The sequence below is a fragment of the Filicampus tigris genome, chromosome 15 (assembly GCF_054856515.1).
Source record: "Filicampus tigris isolate MCC_2025a chromosome 15, RoL_Ftig_1.0, whole genome shotgun sequence".
Lineage (NCBI taxonomy): Eukaryota > Metazoa > Chordata > Actinopteri > Syngnathiformes > Syngnathidae > Filicampus > Filicampus tigris.
The window spans coordinates 17,449,507-17,471,214 of NC_141231.1; the positions used below are offsets into that span (position 1 = coordinate 17,449,507).

Below are 21,708 nucleotides of genomic sequence, written 5' to 3' on the forward strand. Positions count from 1 at the left end.
GATACAAAAGTACAAACCAAAACATCCAACAGGAAGTGAACAGCACAAACAAAGAACAGGGCTAGGCACACGGCGCTGGTAGAGAACCGGGCAAAGAGGCATGGGAGGGCACCAGATATTTTAACAACGTGTGACTGAGCAACCAGAACTTAAATACAGAAAGACACCAGGCCACGCCCAATCCTGTGAGAAACTAAAGGACCACAGGAACCACAACAATTCCCTCTTCTTCTTGGTGATTACCGTAGTTTCCACTTGGGAATATCCGTCAGGACACGTACAAGTTTCAATGTTTTGTCAATGTTCGTTTTAGTTATTTCCTTGATTTTTGTTAACATAGTAGCCTTGAATTGGGCATAAGACTAGCAAATAGAAGGATAACAAAACGGAAATGAACAGATCTTGAGACAATTAATAACTCAAGTGACGCTAGATTCAGAAATTGCTAGCAAGTGTTAACATTGCAAACTCCCCCTTTGACCACTCGGTTGCTGTTGTTGTGCATGTGGCAAGTTGCTTACCACTTTAATTTAGATAAACAAAACACCAAAATTTCCATCTTATATGTTTATTTTTTTTTTAATCATCATCAAAATTTTTACAAAACATTTTCTGACAATAATTTACTCAAAGAGCCATATGTTTGCACTTGGACCAGGTCTCCACAAAAATGCTTCAGGTCTGAGTACAATAAAAGCAAAAGTCCAAATGAGAGAGAGCGAGAGAAAAAAACAAAAGCAAAAAAACAAAAACAACAAAGCAACTACCAAAGAAAACAATGCAGCACATATTTACACCCTACAGAAATCAATGCTCTGCAGAAATCGGATGGGAGGGAGACAGCAGGGATTCAGCTGTTTTGCACATTTACAGTAGGAGGCTGGGAAATAAAGGGAAAGTGCTTTGGGCCTGCATGGAAACAAAGAGTTATTCTGATATTGCTTTCTGTCAGCTCCCCTCTGCTTTCTCTCTCACTGTCACCCCACTTTCAATGCAGGAATAAAAATGTCCCTGGTTCAAATTCAAACCTAACCGTCTTCAGTGTTCACATTAAATACAATTAGGGGCGTAAACGGGCTTTGTCAGGCAAATGAAAAAGTGTGTTTCCCTGGCAAAGGTTAATGATCACATCTTGCTATTCTGCGTGGCCTCTGACATGAGCAATGGCAGAAAAACTGTGTCGGGGACAATATGAGTCACAGGTTAAAGACCTTGTGCTAATGTGAAACAGCAATGGACAATAACAATCAATGGGGACCGGGCAGGCATGAGCATCAGTAGTAGTGACATCGGCTAAAGGGAGGTAGAGGAGTACAAGACGCTGTAGGCGCACACACAGTCAGGCCCATTATTTATTACATGCAGAGTACAGCTATCTTCCGTTTGAGCCTTTTAACACGGCAATTCACCTCTTTATACAATGCTGACAGAAATATAAGTTGTTAGTTTTGGGAATTGGGCATATAATTCATCAAATAGAAATAATATAATAAGAAAATAAAATGAGTTTTTTTTTTTTTTTTAATGTTCTACTAACCATACCATGTTGTTGCAAATCTACTGAATTATTATGAGAAAAGGCTCCCGTATGCTGTAGGGGTACTTATGTGAAGCGGTGCCTTGTGGATGAGAAACCTGGTGCACAACGGAGCAGGAAAAGCTGCAAATCTGTATTTGACTTGGAATTAATTTCTCAAATCTATTTATTCGATAATGGATTAGAAATCACCCAACCATCACAGATTGCCTTCGGTGAGCTCAATTTGATGGGTGCGCCAAAAGCTATAGTCATTTTAAGTATTATTAGAGTGTGTCCACTCTTGTTTGGTCTTAAGTTTGAGCCTTTCTGCTGTGTGAGGGTGAGAAAACAAAGTCGATTCTTGACAGTGTAGTAAAAGTTCACATTAGGTGTGAGTCACTCTGCAATTGTTTGTATCTGAGCATGCATACATTTAAACATCGAACAGAATGCAGGCGATTCAAGAATGCCCTTTGCCTGCCATACAGTACATGTGTGCTCAGCCGAAGACATTTTGTATCCTTTTAGTACACCTTAAACCTGCCTGAGACGTTCAGGAATGTAACAAAAGCTTTCATTGTGACAGAATACAATGTACTCGCACTTATCCATTTGTCCTCCCAAATTTACGGTGTTTTGGTGTGCTCACTGATCTCTGCTGCTGCATTTAGCTCTTCCTTGGAGCAAAAGCAAAACGATATGAAAGTTTTTCACTGCAATTCTCCAGACGTTTTTTTTTTTTTTTTTTTCTCACCACACCACGGGCAAAAAGAAAATAAAAAGAGAGAATAGAAAAAGAAAAAAAATATAAAAATGAACAAAAGTAAATAAATAAATAAATAAATAAATAAAGCAAAACCTCCCAGCAGGAATGAGGGGGTGTTGCTGAGCTTGCTGTGTACTAAATCCTAAACAAACAAATTTGGAAGAAACACAAAATAAAACCTGTTGGCGTTGTGGGCCTCGCACGGATTGACTTGAACTTCAGCTCGAACATGCATCATTAGGCATGCAGAACCTTTGCATCCCATTCATTAATGGTGGATAAAATGGACCAAAACAAAAATAATTACTCCCAGCACGAAAAAAAATGTTTTTCGAATGTTATGGTAAAGGGTGGTCTGAAAATGCCTGGTACTGAATGAGTTAAAGAAGAAAAATGTTACAATGGTCACTGAAGTATCTTGGCACTGACAAGAATGACAATACATAAAACATGACTACAAAATATAAATAATTAACAACAGGCATTACTTTATTTTAGTAACCCAACAGAATTTTGTTCAAGAAAAAAAAAAGAAAGAATGAAAGATAAAAGAACAAAAGAAAGAAAGAACGAAAGACTGAAAGAAACACAAATTATGGTTCCCCCAAAAAGGTTGTTTTTGGTAACATGGTATGTACCACACTGAACATGGACATCAGAAAGCTAAGGAGAGGATATTAGAAAGACAATATAATGTTCAATGTAAAGTTTTCCTTACCCATCAGTATATGTATGTGTTGATTTAATATTTTTTTAGAACAGTCACCATATGTATTGTTCCCAGTGTTAATGAAACACTACTTTAAAATTATTTTTACATTACTGTCACTGAATCAGGATGAAAAAAATCTTTTTTTTTTAAATTTTTTTTTTACTTTTTGAATGATATAATAAATTATTCTGCTTGGGGGTTATCAAAGTTTGACCGGTCTGGTCTTCTGGGCTATCAGGAGATATAATGCAGTAAATGGGGATACTTTTCCAAGACTGAGTACCATACACACATTTTTTCATTGGTTAACTAGCATGAAGAAGTCAATTATCTCCAAAAGGAAATGGGTGTCTTAAAAATGTTGATCTTCCAATCTAAAAAAAATAAATAAAACCCACATACAGAACATCATTTAAAAAGATATACCTGGAAACACATTTGCCAGCTGTTGGGTACTATTCATCCAGTCATTAGCCTGGTAAAGAAATGTTGCTGTCGTGGTCCAATTGTTCTATTGCTTTATGGTGGTTAAAAAAAAAACAAGAGAGGGAATTGGAATATTTCCCCATTTGCACGCAAATACAAAACACTGTTTTGTAAAATCAGACAGGAGTTTTCAAAAAGCAATTTTTTCCCCACCATAAAATAGCATTTGTGTGTGCGTCAACGGCCAAAACACAGTGAAAAACCTGTCTGTGTGGAAACTGCAGCTGTACTTTTCTGCCCCTTTTTTGTTACCATGCTTATGATTGGATCAGAACAAAGTATTAAAGCATGTCTGCACAGTCCAGCCATTCAATCCCAGGAATTTATTTATATTTTTTTCAAAATGTTTCAAACGTTAGGGTAAAAGAGGCTCTGAAAATGTCTAGCAGTGAATGAATTAATGAGCCAGACAGTGAGTATGACATTGCAGACGTTGGAACGGGGCCCTCAAAAGCAGTGCAGCTCCCAACATGTTCTTCTCATACAGGTATCTTCTGTACTGTCAATTTCTTCAAACAAGATGCAGCCCAAAGTATTAGCATGCAAGGATAAACCATTAATCAGGTATCGCCAGATCAACAAGAGGCAGATAAAGTCGGGTGTGAGCAGGATTTCTATAGAGCAAGGCAGACAATATACTGTATGGGCAGAATTGAGATCGCTCCTATTATAAATATATTGGTACAAAGGAAACTCCACCAGCACTATGAAGCAATTGTACTGAGCGAATCAACTGCATTTTTTATGCGATGTACTGTACATCAAGGGAGGCTGAACCCTTCATTTTTTTGGGGGTGTGAAATTGTGAAGATCTTGTGAATAGTGGCTGTTTCGGGGATTGCATTTGTTCAAACACATAGTAATGACACACAAAGAAATACGGGTACAATTTCAATTTCAATTTCAATAACTTGGGATGAAACTCATGGCGCTGTATCTGGCCACGGATATGAGACAAGCGTGCATATGTCACAAGAGGGCTCTCACACGTTCGTCCGTCATGTAGCTTCGGGGGATGATTGGATGACAAAAACCGCTTTGGGTTTAATAGTTATAGGAGCATATAGAAAAATATTTATCATTGAAACAGAAGCAGTACAGTTTCAACTTTATAACACATAGATCCCACACTGGAAAATGAATAAGGCTCCTCTTCTGTTCTTAAGATGTTTCAGCAGAAAGTCATGTTTTCTTTCCATTTTAAAAGATTTTGTATTTACATGATAAATAAGTTCTATTTGATTTTGACCTTTGATACGGCTATAGAACGTCTTGACATCATCATTGCACACCTCAAAAAGTGTCTCTTTTCTTCGTGACAACAAATGGAAAGAAAAGATAAATAATTACCCCAGTTTCTTATCTTGATGGCCAGTCCGTGTGGAAATTCTTGGTCTCACAGTTGGTTCAGTTAATCTGGTGATAGAACTAAGAAGAGTTCCAATACCTCCAGGTCTATCATCACTTGCTTGTGGAAAGAAAAAAAAACAAAACAAAAAGATCCCGATGCATTGCTTGCTTTGAGTCTTGCTCTGTAAGTCAGTGAATAGCAACGCTTGACATGTTTGCCAAAAGTTTACAGAGTGCCATGATGTCACGCACTGGATAATAGGGAAATGTCAGGCATTATTCCCAATTCAACCCTGTGGGTTCGTCCACAGGCTGAGCCCCTGTCAATGTGATGATTCAACATGCCCCCACGAGGCACTGGTTTGCACTGTGGTGGGCGGGGGGGGATGCAAAATTTTCCTCATGTGATCAAAGTCCGACATGATTCCAAATGGGGCAGTGAGAGTGGTCAGTGGACCTCTTCAAGGACACAGTATGTACAATACTTGGCAAACATTTTTTGGGCTGTACCTGTCGACAAATTTCTGCCATTCTTTTAACAGGACCTCGTATGTTTACGTATGGAGCATGCCCAAAAAGCTTGAATACAAGCGTTGCTGTTGAGCGGTTTCAGGACCAGATACGACTACACGATGAACGGAAATTCAGAATGATCTCGTCACTATGCCAATTTGTTACAAACAAAACCTCAGACATTTAGTTTAGTATCTAACGATGTAACGTATCAAAGATGCCTGTTCATCGAATTTTAAGAATGCCCTCAGCGTACGTGCAGTTCAATGAAAAAGAAAAGCCTCTTTGGTTTGATATGTATACTGACGTAATTAATTATATCTCACATCCGAAATGAAACGTCAAACAAAGCAAAGACAAACTCAGGGTAATTATCCGTCTCGAGAGCGGACTGATCTTAATGAAATAATTATAGAAATTTGCATCTGTGTATCTCACAGTTAAACGCCCTGTTCTTTACATGAAATCTAACTCCTTTTGTGTGAGCGCTCCATTCCCTCCTAAAAGTCAGAGAACATGCACTGCCATAATTTTGTGAAAGCACAGCCCGCCGTGTTGAACATGGCCAAAAAAATCAAATCGAATAAACGAAACATTTTTAAAAGAAACTTCTGTTTTACATATCCCAGACCATCTTCAATTAGCTGTTCCGGAAAATAATGTGTTGTCCTCTGGACTTTGCTCAGATTGTGTGTATTGATACCAAAACCTTTCTTCTTACGAACGTTCATACTCATGTTTCGAACACAAGGTCAATAACCAGCTCAGCTGCCCCATTATATTCAAGTCACAATTCACCAGAGGCTCACGTCCAGCTCGCTAGCGTCCAAACTTAAGTGTGCCAGTGCGCTCAGTGGGTAGACTGCTGCTGGGAGCCACCGTCGTTGGCCTGAGTGCTGGTGGAGGAGAACGGGGCCCTGGCACCGAGGGCCCTATGGTGGCAGCGGTGGGCACGGCGGGGAGCGCCACTGTCTGTATCGTGCCCCTCTCACAAGGCCCCAGGTCTTCCAAGCCCTCAAGACCCTGAGGGGGGCCCTCATAGCCCATGTTTAGCCGCAGGGGTTGATGGGCTTGGCAGTAGTCTACAATCGGCTGCTCGTATCGGTAGAAGGTCAGTGCACCCATCTGATGAGGAACCTGTTTCGAGGGCAAGGAGCGGAAAAGGAAAGGGTGGGTTGGGGAAAGAAAAGGAAGAGAGAGAAACAAATGTTTGAAATAATTTGGCAAACTGCTTCGAAAAACACATTGCCTAGCGCAAATGTACAACAACACAGACAATACCAGATTTGAGTTGATAATACTAATCTAACGCACCTGTAAATTTGTAATACCTGTACATACGGATGAAAGCTTATTGATATGTAGGAATGTTACTGCAGTTACAACAGGTTGCCTTTACCAATACTGATAAAGTGCCAGAAGCATGTCCTTACTTTAAAATTTTGAGACCATATTTTAAGAAGCTAAACACCAGTGGTGGGAACGCCCATTTTGCTGACGATTGACGAATGGATGGGACACCTTTTAAAATAGATGGACTGATGAATACCGCATCCATTAGTGACGAACTGACGACTACCAATGAACAGTACAGGAATTGTGTATACATACATTTCATTAAAACCAAAAAAAAAGATGTTAGGTTTATGCCACACCAGCCCTAAATGATTAAACATTGCATGTCTAGGTATCAGTATGTAGAAGTGATAGGATAACTAATGGGATATTTTTAATTTGCAACTGACTGGCAACCATTCCTGGGTGTACTCCGCCTCCTTCCGAAGGCTCCAGCTCGCTAATGAAGTACAGAAAGTGAATGCGAGGATGGATATACTTAATGGTGCATTAAAGCACATTTTTGACTGGTGGGATAATACATTTTTAAGCACTATATAGATTTAAAATGTTACTTTTGCATAATGTTTATAATCTTTTCAAGCGTAGTTTAATGTGCATCTGCGGCTCAAATCCTTCAGCCCAATTGGCAGCTTATTGCTGGCCCGCCATCATCATCCTCACTTGGTGACCACATGTGTCTCCGGCAACCTAAAACCTTCCAAAATGTTTGCCCGGAAGCATCTGCAGCAATTGCTTTTCACAAATGTGATGCCTTTAATGTGAAAATAAGGCTAGCCATACGATTTACGAAAGGGGAAATGCAGATTTGGATGAGTTTTTAAACACAAATCACACAGGGGCTGTAGTTTCTCTCCTGCGTCATGCCTTGACGTGTTACAGCCAGGAGCACATGTCACATCTGGCCATGTGTTTAGTATGTGATCCCACTCCCAACCCAACCTTAACACCATGCCAAAACAAGCACATGTGACTCTTGTGACAACTCATCCCGCTTAATTTTCCAGTGCACAATAGATCCAACAAAGCATGGCTGATTACAAGATGGCTTAAAAAAACACCCCCCAAAAAACCATGAAAATGCCAGGCAAAGGTAGCAGCTGACCTGGATTAAATAAACCATCAAAAAACATGCTGCATGGCTTCCCCAAACTCTTCCAACCCACAATTCTTTGTGAGACAATAATGAGTCATTGATTGGATTTTGAATCGGTGAAGCGTTGGATTTTGACTAATTTGAACACCAGATATGTGACCTTAAAACATAACATTGTGATGTAAGGGTGGGAACATGACACAACTAAGAACCCCCCTGAAGGTGATACCATCCCGGTTAATAATTTGTAATCCCTAAATCTGATCTAAGACATGATTGAGATAAGCAATCAAAACGAGGATCTGAAGGTTTACGTTTCTAGGAACCGTAAAACAAACGCTTAGCCTTAATCATGGTGGTGATTTACAAAATAACTCAAACAGCATAAATAAGCATGAGCTGTTTAAATGACATGAGAATGTCATTTACGATGCTCATGCTAAATTTATGAAAAGCCAAATGAAAATAGTCAAGTCCAACAATATGCAGTTCACCAATTACCCTGAACCATGAATCTATGATGAAGCTTCCCCAGAAAACATGTGCAACACCGGGTCTGTTTTGAATACAAATGGTTACTTCTTGCCTGAAGCTTGAGCATAACATGATTATACTGAGTCGTGCCGCACTATAAGTCAGCAATTGTGCAACACTGCAGTCATATATTCTTATAAAGAAGCTACTGCAAGATGGTGTCTGGTCCAGTTTAAGATGGATAGCAGACCTATCCCCTTTCTGTCGCCCTACCAAGCCTTTCTGTCAAGCAAGAATCTCTATAACCACCACCTCTCTTACTTCCTGAACCTCCTCCTTCCTCAAATGGTCTCCATTAAGTGAGGCTGACTCATTACATTATAGGCACTCAGTGGATTACTCCCATCATTTCCCCCTCAGTTTAAACCCTTCACCAACCTGGCCTCGGCCGCCACACCAGCACCTTCAGCTGCCGTTTTACACCCGTGCGCACACCTACATACACACACACATCGTGGTACACCTCACCTCTGCTCACGGCTCCCTGCCCAGTGCATTGAATTAATTAACTGATATTAACTCCAAAGCGTCTCGGTGGATCCTATCAAAGTGCCAGGGCATTAATTTGCCCTTGTGCAGAATTTGTGCGACTACCACCCCTGCGGGATAAGTACAAAGGATGGCCACAAAGACACATACTGTAAATGCAGATCTACATTTTAAGTGTCCCCGTAAGACGTTGAAATATCTTACAAGAACATACAGGCATGATTAAAGGTAGTTGTACAGCTTGCACCATGTGAACAATTTCAGTGTGTCCTTCAAGCATGAGCAAACGTTTTTCAGACTGAAAGGGGAGACAGTCGGATGTGCGAATGATAGAGATCGCCTCAACCGATACAGGGAATGTTTTCGATAGAAATGAGCAGGAGGTTAGTCAAACAGTGGAGAAAATTGCTCATTTCACCAAGAGTAAACAACATGCAGCGAATTCATGGGAGAATGCTAAGGCCCATGATGCAAAAAACGTAGTATTAGGGCCAAGTACTTTTTCAATAAATCAGAATTGTTATGTCAAACCTCCCACACGGACTCAGGATCATTTAAGACCAGCAAATGCTTTCTCTCTCTAGAGATCTGGCATATATTGATCATATCATTTCAATACTTATGCCTTATTATCAAACAAAACAAAGTCCATGTTGCTCTTTCTCAGGAAACGACACGGTGTACAAACAATCACATTGCACTGCACTTCTTGCAGCACAATCAAATCCAAGTAGAAATGAACTCCCTAATGTTACATCTAATATATATGAAAAACCATTTGAAAGCTCTATTGAACAACAATAAAGGTGTTGATATGCTTCATTTCTAGAACGGAAGCTCTCCGTCATTTCACTTACCATTAGGACTACGGGAGCAGCCATTTTGACTGCTTTCAAATTTTGATGTGTTATTACTCGGCGTACATGGATATACGGTGCTCCTGGCCTCTTGACCTTTCCTAATTCTGTATGTATTTCATTCCCATGATGCAATTTTATTGTATTTAATTATATAAAAATAGTTATAAGATATTACTCCTTTAACTACGGCGTGCCAGTCAATTTGAAGGTTCTACCTAATCTTACGCACGTTGCGCTGGGACGGCACCGCCACGTTTCTGTAGCAACCTGTGGCTGCATTGAGAAACGCTGCTGGTCACCATGATCTATAAAAAAAACTCTTATAGAGTAGAGACGGCCTGACATCAAGCCTGAGGATTAATTGCTATGCTGACACACAGTGAGTCAGAGTAAAAAATGCTCCCTGCCCTAGCAAAGAGGAGACGGGTCGCGTGTGGTAAAACAGTCTGTTTAATGTGATAGCCTTTACATTGTGGACTGTACATGTAAATGAATAAAATAAAGAGCTTATGTGGTGCTTGTGACATAATTCTCCCATGAAAAAAATAAAAATAAAAAAAAAGAGTTCCACGGTGGGACAGAATTGTTTTGTGTGCCATACTTCCGATTTACTTCCTCTTCTTTAAAATGAAGTGCAGTAAAGTCTTTTGCAACATGCATCTCCTTTCCTGCCACCAAAGTAATATATTTTCTAACAGCTGACCGGCACGCAGCGCGAGAGCCGCACTGGCCAAATAGGCGCTCCACCAACTATTTCTCATTCATTTATATGGCATAATTTACATTAAAATATACTCACAACAGAATTTCGATAAACACAATACCTTTGTAAGACAGTCAAGCAGCGGGTAATAATCATTTTAGTCGATGACATCAGTGTCACCATGGAACAGAGTGCAATCAGTCAAAATGACGGGTCTCGTAGGTCTAATAGTTTCAAAATCCCGGTAGTCGTAGTGTTAAGGAAAAATGGCAAAAGCGCTTCCTGTGATGCCACAAGTAAGCTTTGCGTATTTTTCAGTACCTTCATATTTAGTTCATGTGCATGATACAGTATGTGACTCAGGCATCACAATGCAGGTATGCTTAAAAGGGCAAACGTTGAAGCACTGCGCAATAAAAGCAACATGCGGAAGGAAGCGATGCCGAGGGAAACTTTGACGTTTCCATTGCATGGTTGCATTATGTATGAGAGATGTGTTTGGGCGAGTTATTCGATTGCTTATTGTACACGCTGCAGTTGAAAGACATTTACATAAAGGAGCAAAAATAACAGAGCCACACATGCTGCACTGCTATATTTTGATCCTTTGGATGTCTGCCACCAATATCTCTGCTTCTGCTAACAATGACTGGCACCCCGCCTTCTCCTGGATCCTGTCTCTGTATGCCTGAATGCACTCTAGTCACTTTGGTGACCTTCAGTCCCAAAGCTCTGACACAATCGGCTGAAAAATCATCCAACAGCCATTTTGTGTGCAACTCGCCTTAAAGGATCACCATTATAGAAACATTTTAATTAGAGAATTGTAAACTGCTCTTTCCTATATTGGTGGTTATTGGTTACGTGCATTTTGTCTCAACAATTCAAATTTGACAATGAGACAAGAAATAATATACAGTTCAGCAAGTAGTTAAAATTTCCATTGACTAAGTTCTATTGTTTGGCATTCACTCTTATATGTATAAGCAACAAAATAGGCAACAACAACTGTGCCACGAGTAAACATCCTACCAGAGCTTTTGGAGTGTAACAACATATTGTTGTATTGTGTGTCACAGTGAGAATGAGCATACAACAAGTACTGTGAATAGTACACAGTACTTCTCGTAAATATGACAGACACTGCTTGCTGCTGCTTTGACTTGTGTTACTTCAAAGTTACTCCCCATGAAATTCAAATACATTGTTTCTGCTGTTTAAAATAAATGTCTAGGGTTCATCAAAAATTACGTACACTCCTGAAATATACTGTACAGGTGATCGTATGGGTAAAGGTAACTACCTATACATTGAATATAATGCTGTTCTAAATCGAATGTTTGATTCTCTGTCTTGTAAATAGCAAGACCGGAACCCACAACAATGAACGCCAACTCCACGCTGGGCAATGCTTCAAGGTAATGCAAACGCCAGCATGACGACTCTCTGAGACTGACAATAATAAATGGCTCTTTTTTAGGAGGAACAATGCCTGAATAAAAAAGCTGGTACTATACTCATCATCATTAGTTTTATATGGAAACAGAAACAATACTAACAGAGGCATGGACCTAGGTGCTTTATCTGGAGGGGACACATGCTTGTTATTTCCCTAGAACAAATTAGAGTCATTGGCCCTAGAACTAAGCATGGGTGTCAGGATCATTATGACTTCATCCGTGAAATTCAGGGAATCCATTTCATACCATTTATCTGGTGCATGTTAAAATGAATACATTGACTGACTGACACCATGCAAAAATTAGTCTCCTATACTAGACTAGACAGTGATGTACAAATTTCGCATTTGGGATTAGCCACCACAAGACTGGGGAGGTTGCTTCAGCAAGGCGATGTTCTTCTCGGCCAGGAGCTGATCAAATCAGATATTTTCACATCCCAATTAAAAGATATACATATCAAGCGCACAATATAAAAACATATTCTAGGTTATATTGTCATACTTACACTATACTAATATTTTGAACTGCATAAATGGATTGGTATTTGCAATATCAGCCTCTGTTTTAACTGGTATCGCATCAGTCAGAACATTACAGCATACCTTATTACACCCTCAATGCTTGAATATTTTAAATGAAAATGCAGCCAGCGTGCTGAAAAGACTCTGCTCCAAATATTACACTGTGCACAAATAAATAACTACAAGCAGTAGATGTTCTCGAGATGAGATAAACGAGGCCTCCAAAGAATGTATTTGTCATGGACAACAGTGTAACGTAAAAGAATGTGCAATGCTCCCTGACCTTGCTGAGTATAAAAGTAAGCTGTCAATGTCCATATTCATGCTGATTCTCTAAAACGAGCAGTGAGCCTCCCACTAATTCCATAATGACACACTGGCCTTTGTGCCTGCTGACTCTGGATTAAAGCCTTGCCAACAAGGTTAACAATATCTGGGGGAACAAGTACACAAACAAAATGTATAATTCTACTCACAAAGTCAGCTTCAACAATGAGGGACCAAAAGGCAAAAGAAGAGAGCAGAATGGAGGCCCTTGTCCCGCTTTCATGCACTGAGGAGGGCCCACAGTGAGCACTTCACAACAGTCTCCCACTTGGATACATAGACGACAAATGTTAGTGAAAGCCTGATGCCGCATCTTTTTTCTCTCATGAGTTATCGGCGCTTGCTTTCTAAGGACGTGTTGTTTTAGCTGGTCACTTGATATAAGAACGTATATATACACACTGGACAAACAACTGCACACTCAAGGAGAGTATTGCTCAGTTTTTATCACACTTCAAGTTGTGAAATGCAGAGGTGGGAATTTCGTCTGACCAACGAAGCGGTCTGTCTGTCCATCACTGACAGACACACGTTTTGCTGACGTTAGATGTTAGATGGGAAACTTAAAAAAAAAAAAAAAAGACGAACAAAGCACACCGAAGTGGATTGTTGTCTGTTTGTGCAATCGTCACTAACCTGGTCAAATCCGAATGGAACTCACAGTCCATCATTGACGGACGCCCGTATTGCTGACGAGAGACGGAAACGCGCCACAGACTGTATAGACTGTATATGTACAGCAGGTGGCGGTATGCACCAAAGACAGAATCATGAGTTAGTCAGGCTGACTAAAAGCTAAGAAGTAATGAAGTAGCTTTATTGCAGAGACAGTTTTACAGAGAAGTTCATGTGAGTTAAGTTTTACATTAAGTTTTCCATTTTTATTTTTGGAAAGTGAAGTGTTAGGAGGTTGTGTATTTTGCAGACCCGCGCTCCATTTCAGAAGGTGGCATTAATGCACCAAAAGTTGTTTGCCAACTGCTAAACGACAGAAGAAGAAGAAATAGACGAAGAAATGAAGACAAATTCAAAGAAAAAACATTTATTGTAATGGCTACTTTATTTCTACTACTTCACTGACGATGACAATCAATGATCAATTATGGGTTACTAACATTTTAAAGTATGAATGTCATCATAACCAGGGCTCTTTTTTTTTTTTACAATATCATGAGCTTTTTATATATCGCCAACCTCTCCACAATATTGTGATAATTATCGTAATGTGTGGTTCATATCGTGACATTAGGATATTGAAAAATCCCTCTATATGATTTATGTAAGGGCCTGCTGATTTTGTTATCATGGTAACTTCCAAAATCTCCTTATTGTGCTGCTTTCCGAAACGGCAAAAGTGCGAGTAATGAGCATGTCCCAACTGTGGTTCAGCACTGAGAACATCAGTTCCACACTAATCATGAATACTGGGGGTGGCGTGTGCCTGGAAAGGCAAGCAAAGGCTTTTAAAGACTGTAGCTAATAAGATGCAGCATGTTAAAAGGATTTGGGCATCAGCCAAAACTGATATGAGGAACCTCTCCCCTCTGCTTCCTATTGGGCGTCTGTATGAACTGAATTAAAAATATTCTGACACCGATGTCCTTTCATTATGATATTGAGATTCACTCATATAATCAAACAACTTCTAGCATCCTAAAGCAGGGTTAGACATCCAGTCATAACTCTAGATTCAATTTTTGGGGGGTTAAGGTAAAACCAGGATGATATGTTACTTCACATATGCTTCCTCAGATTGCCAATATTTTATTGGAACCAAGCAATAGAAACCTTGAGCAGGCACCATCCCAAAGAAAAACTTTAAATGTGACTGGACAACTGGACAAATACTTTAAGAAACAACCAATACCGGTCAATCAGGACAAGTAATTGTGCTTGCTCCCCTAACTGGTAAATTAACGCATTAACAGGCCTTGGCAGGTTCTGATTGAACTACTGCCTGGGAAGGCATCATAAATAAGGACTTGATAAGCCACTTTTGGCACACAAAAGCGCATTTTCCGGTCCACTTTACCCACTTGGGTTTCAACTGCTGGCCCTACTAACCCCCCTCTGTCTGGGGGGTCGACTTTTCACGACAAAAGGGTCAAAAGAGCCTCGGTCATCATTGACAACTAAGCTGATGTCACGAGTTTGAAGCAGCGTTAAACATGCGGATCGGAGAGAGAAACAGCCTGTATTTACTTGGTATCGGATCGATACCAAAATTTCCAGTATCGCCCACCCCTAATAGAAATGCTGGACTCACAGCAGTAGAGTTTGATGGCTGTTTACTAGATGTTAGTTATAAACTAATCCTCAAATTCCTGATAAATATTTGCAATACAATACCATAGTATTTTATTTGTAAAGCACATTTCACAACAGTTAGAGCTGTAACAAAGCACTTTACATACAAACAACAAAATATCCATAATACAACAAGGGAAATCAAATATATTAACATAAAACACCTATATACAATAAACACCGGAAAAGAGACAAACATTTCAGGTCTCAGGTCGGATCAAAAGCCAGCAAATAGAAATGCGTCTTCAACCGGGTTTTAAAAGTGGACAGAGAGGGTGCTTGCCTTACATCCAATTTCATCATCAGCTGTTGGTGATTGCTATTGTAATGGAGCAATGAGATTTAGATTGCCTTCAGTGAAAATACCAATCAGCACCACCTCCTTGTTTATGATCTACCTATATACAGTGACCAGCTCCCTCCTCACACTCACTAAACCATACGACATTTTAGAGGACATGTTTTTACAATGTGGAAGGAAACAGTAGCACAACCCGCATAAGGAGAACAGGGAAACTCCACAAGGAAAGTTCCGAGGTAAGACCTGAAACCAGAACCTTTTAGTGTGAGGCAAATGTGCTCAAGTTTTTCCCCTCCAATTCTTCTATATTGCCTTCAAGACATGGTAGTCCAGGATTGATAAAAAAAAAAACTGACATATACGGCTTAAAACGGGGATTTAAATTTAGATTAAAACCCAATTCTTCAATCCCGATATCGGAAGCTATAGGCAATGCCTAACATGAAAAAGATTTCTTTTTACCCTCATTGGTTTGGTTAATTAAATAGTTTCAAGTCCTACGGGGAAAAGTGAGGCAGATTTTCACCATGTCCAATTCAACTGTATATTAAGCTGGTTTTTCCTGGGTGAGTATCCTTTTATCTATCTGCTCCCTCCCTGGCAAACAATCTTTTGATGCTGGGAAATTAATGTATTCATTCAGAAAGTGTACATAGCAGCTCTGAGACACTTGCACACAGCAGGGCTTTGAGCTAAATGCCGTTTCTTGGGTGTAAATGGCTCTCTTTGACAGCACCAATACATTCATTTTAGCAGGTAGAGGGAAGTACGTGCTGTGGCTTGTTGCTACTTAGACTCACTCGCAGTGGCAACCCTTTTGAACGATTTAACCTAGACAGCAAAGCAACAATGTGTTCTCACAAGACGTAAAACATTACACGGAACACTAAGCAATATAGTCATATCTTAATCGACGAGTTAACTATTTCTCTGGCAATTCAAATGATCCACATCTGAAATCAACTTTCCCCATTAAAATGGGCCACTTCGTAGATACTCTAAGTCTCTTAAATTGGTGATCTGGGGTTGCAGTGGCAATGGAACGACACAGAGGTCGGTGTTCAAAATCAAAATAATTAAATGGCTGTTCATTTACTTTGAACATAAAACACAAAGAAGTAGGGTGCTTCTTTACGTACATGTTATGTCCCACATTTGTAATTTACACATCTAAATGGCTAAATAATAACAACAATAACAATAATAATAAAGGACAAATCAGCTCCAAGATATGCCATAAATTTGCGCATATGCCAGATTTAATGACAACAAATAGACATACTTTATCGCAGTGTGGGAATCAGATCCTTATCAAATGTAGACAATACAATGCACATGCCATGCAGTCTTGTGATGTCACTTGCTGTAACTGTTGTCGCACGTGAATAAATAATGATGCAGCAAGATAGAGAAAGAGAGAGAGCGAAATCAAAAGATTGAGGACATTGTCTTTCTCCTCTCTGACGAGTAATATGCCAATCCTTCACTTCTGAGTGTTATTGTAGATAGGAAAGCAGCTGTGGGCTCTATCCTTTTGACTGAATCTCCCCCAAGGTAATTGCACTTTCTACTTTACTTTCAAAGCCCTGTCAGTCTCTGTGAGCTAAATGACAGCCTGGTTGTAAGTGAATTATGGAATGGGGGAGGAGAAAGATTCACAAAGCCTTTTCATGTCATACTTGCAAAATGGTCTGATTACCTGGTCATGCCCAGGTCATAACGACAACTGTTTCATTGGCAATTTCTCCAAATGTATAACTTAAATGTAGGAAACTGAATCATGGGAAAAAGCACGTGAGGTTCTTGAAGTCCCTAAGGTACAGTAGTTTGTTTTCTTCACACCTTTGAAACCACCCTGGTATCACAAAAAAATGGTACACAGACAGGACAAAAGTCAAATATCTGTGGAAAAAATACATGACAAAAATATGTGCGATGTGTAGGACAGGTTAGGGAAACAATCAATGGGGCCTCTAATTTTTATGGTGTATTCACAAGGGGCTTCAAGGTCATTCCTGCCAATCTGGGACTTGGTAGGGGTGACCTTGTTTTTGCTTCACATAGGGTGTATCACACCCTTTGTGTACAATAACCTGTTGCTGTATCTAACCCTTAATTCATAAATATTTGCTCAATATATTACCATATTACTTATTATAATATGATTACAATGATTATTATTATTAAACCCTGATGTCCTCGAGACACAAGTGCAGATTCTGAATGAGGGCAAAACAAGCCAGAAAAATTGACTTGCGTCTCTGATTAAAAAAATTGTAAACATTTGTTGACCAGTATAATCTGAATCATACTCAAATTAGGAGGGTGCTGAACTTCAGCGATAAAAAAATTACATGCAATTCAAATGTGCCAATGGTTTGTTTCATTTGTGCTCCTGTAATTACCGTAACCCATCATTTATACAGTGCTGCGCTGAACAAGTTAGTTAATTGTTCATTAGTGTCCACCATTCATTTTCCCTTCCATACAAATACTTTTCATAATGATGCATCATATTCCCTAAAATAGTGGCCATTAATTCCTCAACAAAAGTGACTGCCAGATGTTTATCTGAAGGAGTCTTTTATCAGATGAGGTTATTTGTTCAAATGCTTGAGTGGAACTCGGCATGCCGGTGTTCATTGATTAGTCGATGGATAACCATTACCTGTCTATTATATGAGGAACAGAATAGAATACTTAGCTCACAAAGTTGTAATCTAACCAGGTGACATGCTCAAAGCATTTTATGAGCATTACTTGGGTTCAGATGTGAGCCATCACCCCACTTCTATTCATGTGTTCCCCCTCCGTATGACCACACTGATGGGTATTCCGCTTGTTATGTGCTTTATTGTCACGCTACGTTAAGTGCGTTGTTTACTTTTCATCCGAGATCAACTGAGGGTTGTTTAAAGATAAACCCGTGTGCTTGTCACCAAAACTTCCAGCTTTCTGTGCTATTTTGGGAGGCTAAAGAAGGAGGATAGAAGATAGACGGAAATTAGATCGAAAGACTGTTGTGTTTTCTGTTTTCTTCATGGTTGAATTAACTACCGAATTAGGTTAGGCTGTCCCGCTGCTATGATATCATACTATTTATTTACAAAGCTCATGCAGCCATGCTGCTCTGCCAATAGCCTCACACTGGCAGAGGAAATGCTTGCAAAATAAGGGTGGAGTGCACCAAAACGGTGGCCAGATGTTTTTTTTTTGGTTTTAGCACAATGTGTCATTTCCATTTCAACCAATTTGCATTTGTTGAGCAAGCCAACATGGTGGTGCCCTGGGTCGCAGAGCCACATATAGTTTCACTTTTTAAAATGGAAATATTTTACAATGATGGATACTCTTGACTCTGACTGATCCAACATGGAATTTGCAGGTTTGGATAAATATTTAATTTCAATGCACCTGGTGAATAATTGAGGCTTGGTGCTGATTAGAGAAAGAGAAGAGAGATGTTTTGTTGCATTTCTGTATTAACAAGAAATAATGGCGTAGCAAAATGTGTTTCATCTCAATTAGCTGTTGTGAAAAGTTTATATCTGAAATGTTCTTCTTAGCCGTCCGTTCAGTATTAAGAATAATCATAACCTGCCCTGTCTTATTAAATGATAAATTCCTATAACCAGCAAAAGTCAAATAAAGGTTTCATTTTCTCAGCCTTTAAAAGTGTCTGTGCTGCATTCAGTGTCTCCAGTCCACCAGTTCTACAAGTGTAGTTTGCACCAAAACCAGGTGCAGAATAATCACAGTGTCCACCTGACAGTCAGACCTGAGGCATTGTGGACAAAGTGGCTGCTCCCATCTGAAATGCTATCATCCTGTTAAAGTAAACGGTCCTTTCAGCATCAATTCCTAGCCAAATATCTTGATTGTTTATGTCTCTCAAGGAATCGTGATTTTCTCTTGGACGTTCTACCAAGATCACCCGCGAGAAGTGATGTAATTATGAAGATATTATTCTGGATCTTATGCTGGCTTAATCTATACTGTAGAATGTGCTACTATTCCCTGACTGATGTCCTCCTTGAACAGCATCATGACAATAACTGACTTACAGTATACTATAGCAAAGGGAACAGGCAATATCAAATGATGTTTTGGCAAGGCCCTGCGTGTTTGCTATTACATTAGAATGCAGCCATTCAAGCCAGAACCCCCGTCTGCATTTCGATTCAACCCTGGCGCGGTGGGAGAAATCCCCTGGCTGATTGTTGCATAATATACCACATTGCTGTCCATGTACGAGTTCATTCTTAATTAGTGGGCTTTAGCTAGATTGTTTCTCTGGAGAAATACTGTAACAAACTGTCTGAAGTCATAGGCTACATTCAGACTGCAGATCTTAATGCTCAATTTGGATTTTCAGTGAAATCGGATTTTCTCTTCATTGAATGCAGTTCACCCTTGCAACACAACCGTGCCTGACATCCTGGTCAGAAATCTGATTTGTCATTATCAACAACAAAACAACATCTGCCAGAAGCTCCTAAATGACCTTCTATTGCTCGAACATCCAGAGCAATCCGACGTACTGGATCAATGTGTGGTTCTCTCTCCGCAACTGAGGCAGAACAGAAAAAGCTCCATAGAGTGGTCAAGACAGCGCATGGCATCATCGGTGTCCCTTAACCGTAGGCTATCTCGGCTCTCGTTGACCTTTTGCCCTCTTGCAGACGCTACCCGGACAGGCTCAGAGACGGCTTCTTCCCACAAGCCTTCACTGCACCATACCCGTCAAACCCCGGGGTGTACTGAATCTTACGAAAGCTGTAATTTGACCTTACATATCTGTATATAATCTTACGCATGACGCATTATTTTCGAATGGCTGCTGTCAAGTGAATGGAAATCAGCCATGTCTGGCGTATGTTTGAAAAGGTGTTTCCACATTTACAAATCACGCCGAAAGTGTACAGCTTGACAGGTATGCTGCACTTGAATCAGAATAATACCAACACTGATCCCGTACTGCTGCTACTTTGAAACATTCATGACTCCGCTGCTACTGTACATATTACGTGTGCCTCACAGCCCTTTAAACTGGATCATTTAGTGTAGTTATTAGTTATATGTCTATTCTATTTTCTATTAACACTAAGTCATCTACAGCATATATTATATTGTCACTGTCCTGTGAAAAACACACATCCAATTTTGTAATTTTTTAAAATGTTCACGTCAATGGGATGTCTGTAACACAGAAACACCATTCTCGTAAAAAAAAAAAAAAAAAAAAAAGAAAAGAAAATTAAATGGAAAAAAAAATGAACAGACGTGTTTTTCACAGCGACGATATGATCTATTTGTATATATATTTAAAAAAGTTAACATCTTACCATACAAGCACAGTCTCCGGGTGTCTGAGAAATCACATTTGTTTTCTATTTGTTCATTGTCGGTTACTACAAACACATTTGAATTTTTTTTAAATCTGTTGCGTAAGCTTTAACATATTGCAACCTGCCAAAGGTCAATATACAACACAATGTTTTATGCTTGACTTAGAATGGAAACATGTCGAGTTAAAAATAAGGACAAAAACATTTGTGAAGGTTCAAGCGACTAATAAGAGTAAATCGGGTGAAAAAATGTTGAGGAAGATGAGTGAAAGATACACATGGAAATACGGTCATGTGCCTACTGAGCCATGGCACTCGTGGTTGGACTGTGGCACTCAATATTGACGTAGTACAAAATTTGCACTGACAAGAGCAAAACTGCCAGCTGTCTTCTCCCCAACCCTCGCTCACAATAAGACAGAGCTTCAGAAGGATGAATGGAAACAGTACTTTATCACTCAAGCTGCTCTATTCACATGCACAGTAGGTAAAGATCAAGTCTAATCTTGAATATATGCACATTCAAAGGGAGAAAAACAAATCACATGACTGACGATCACGTTATTTTTCTATAATAACATCGCATTATCGTCACTGAATTACAGCAATGGGCACCAAGCTGGATGTCGGTAATGACATTGTGAGTGAAGGAAAAAACAGAACTTTTGGCATTCAAGTGAATTTCACCCATCCATCCATAATCTTTATCGCTTATCCTCACGGTTGCGGGAGTGCTGGAGCCTATCAAAGACTCTGGGCGGGGTACACCCTGAAATGGTCACCGGCCCATAACAAGGAACAAATAGACACACTTTTCCCTACTTAAATTTACATCAGCATTACAGTGGACCTCCTTATACACAGGGGTAGACTAGCGAATTTAAGCATATACTGTAATTGACACCCACTGAAATGCACTGGGAAAAAAATATATTTTTAACCCCGCCCCATATTCTTCATTCTTCAAAAATGGAGATATAGCTCTAATATGTGTTTCTCATGAAAACAACCCCCCCCCCCCCAATAACAATAAAAATAAATAACTAAAAAGGGGCGG

General features: G+C 39.7%; 1 protein-coding gene across 2 annotated transcripts in view; it reads right to left on the bottom strand.

Moving 5' to 3' along the window:
- Nucleotides 1–3,787: 3,787 nt before the first annotated feature.
- Nucleotides 3,788–21,708, bottom strand: part of LOC147135801 (leucine-rich repeat transmembrane neuronal protein 4) — a 71,542-nt gene continuing 53,621 nt past the window's right edge. Inside the window, exon 3 of one of the 2 annotated variants that reach the window (XM_086053966.1) lies at nt 3,788–6,483. In XM_086053966.1, coding sequence (XP_085910092.1) covers nt 6,166–6,483 — 318 coding nt within the window. In that variant the 3' untranslated portion in view covers nt 3,788–6,165. The remainder of the gene's footprint in view (nt 6,484–21,708) is intronic. The other variant, XR_015089895.1, reaches the window with a different exon arrangement.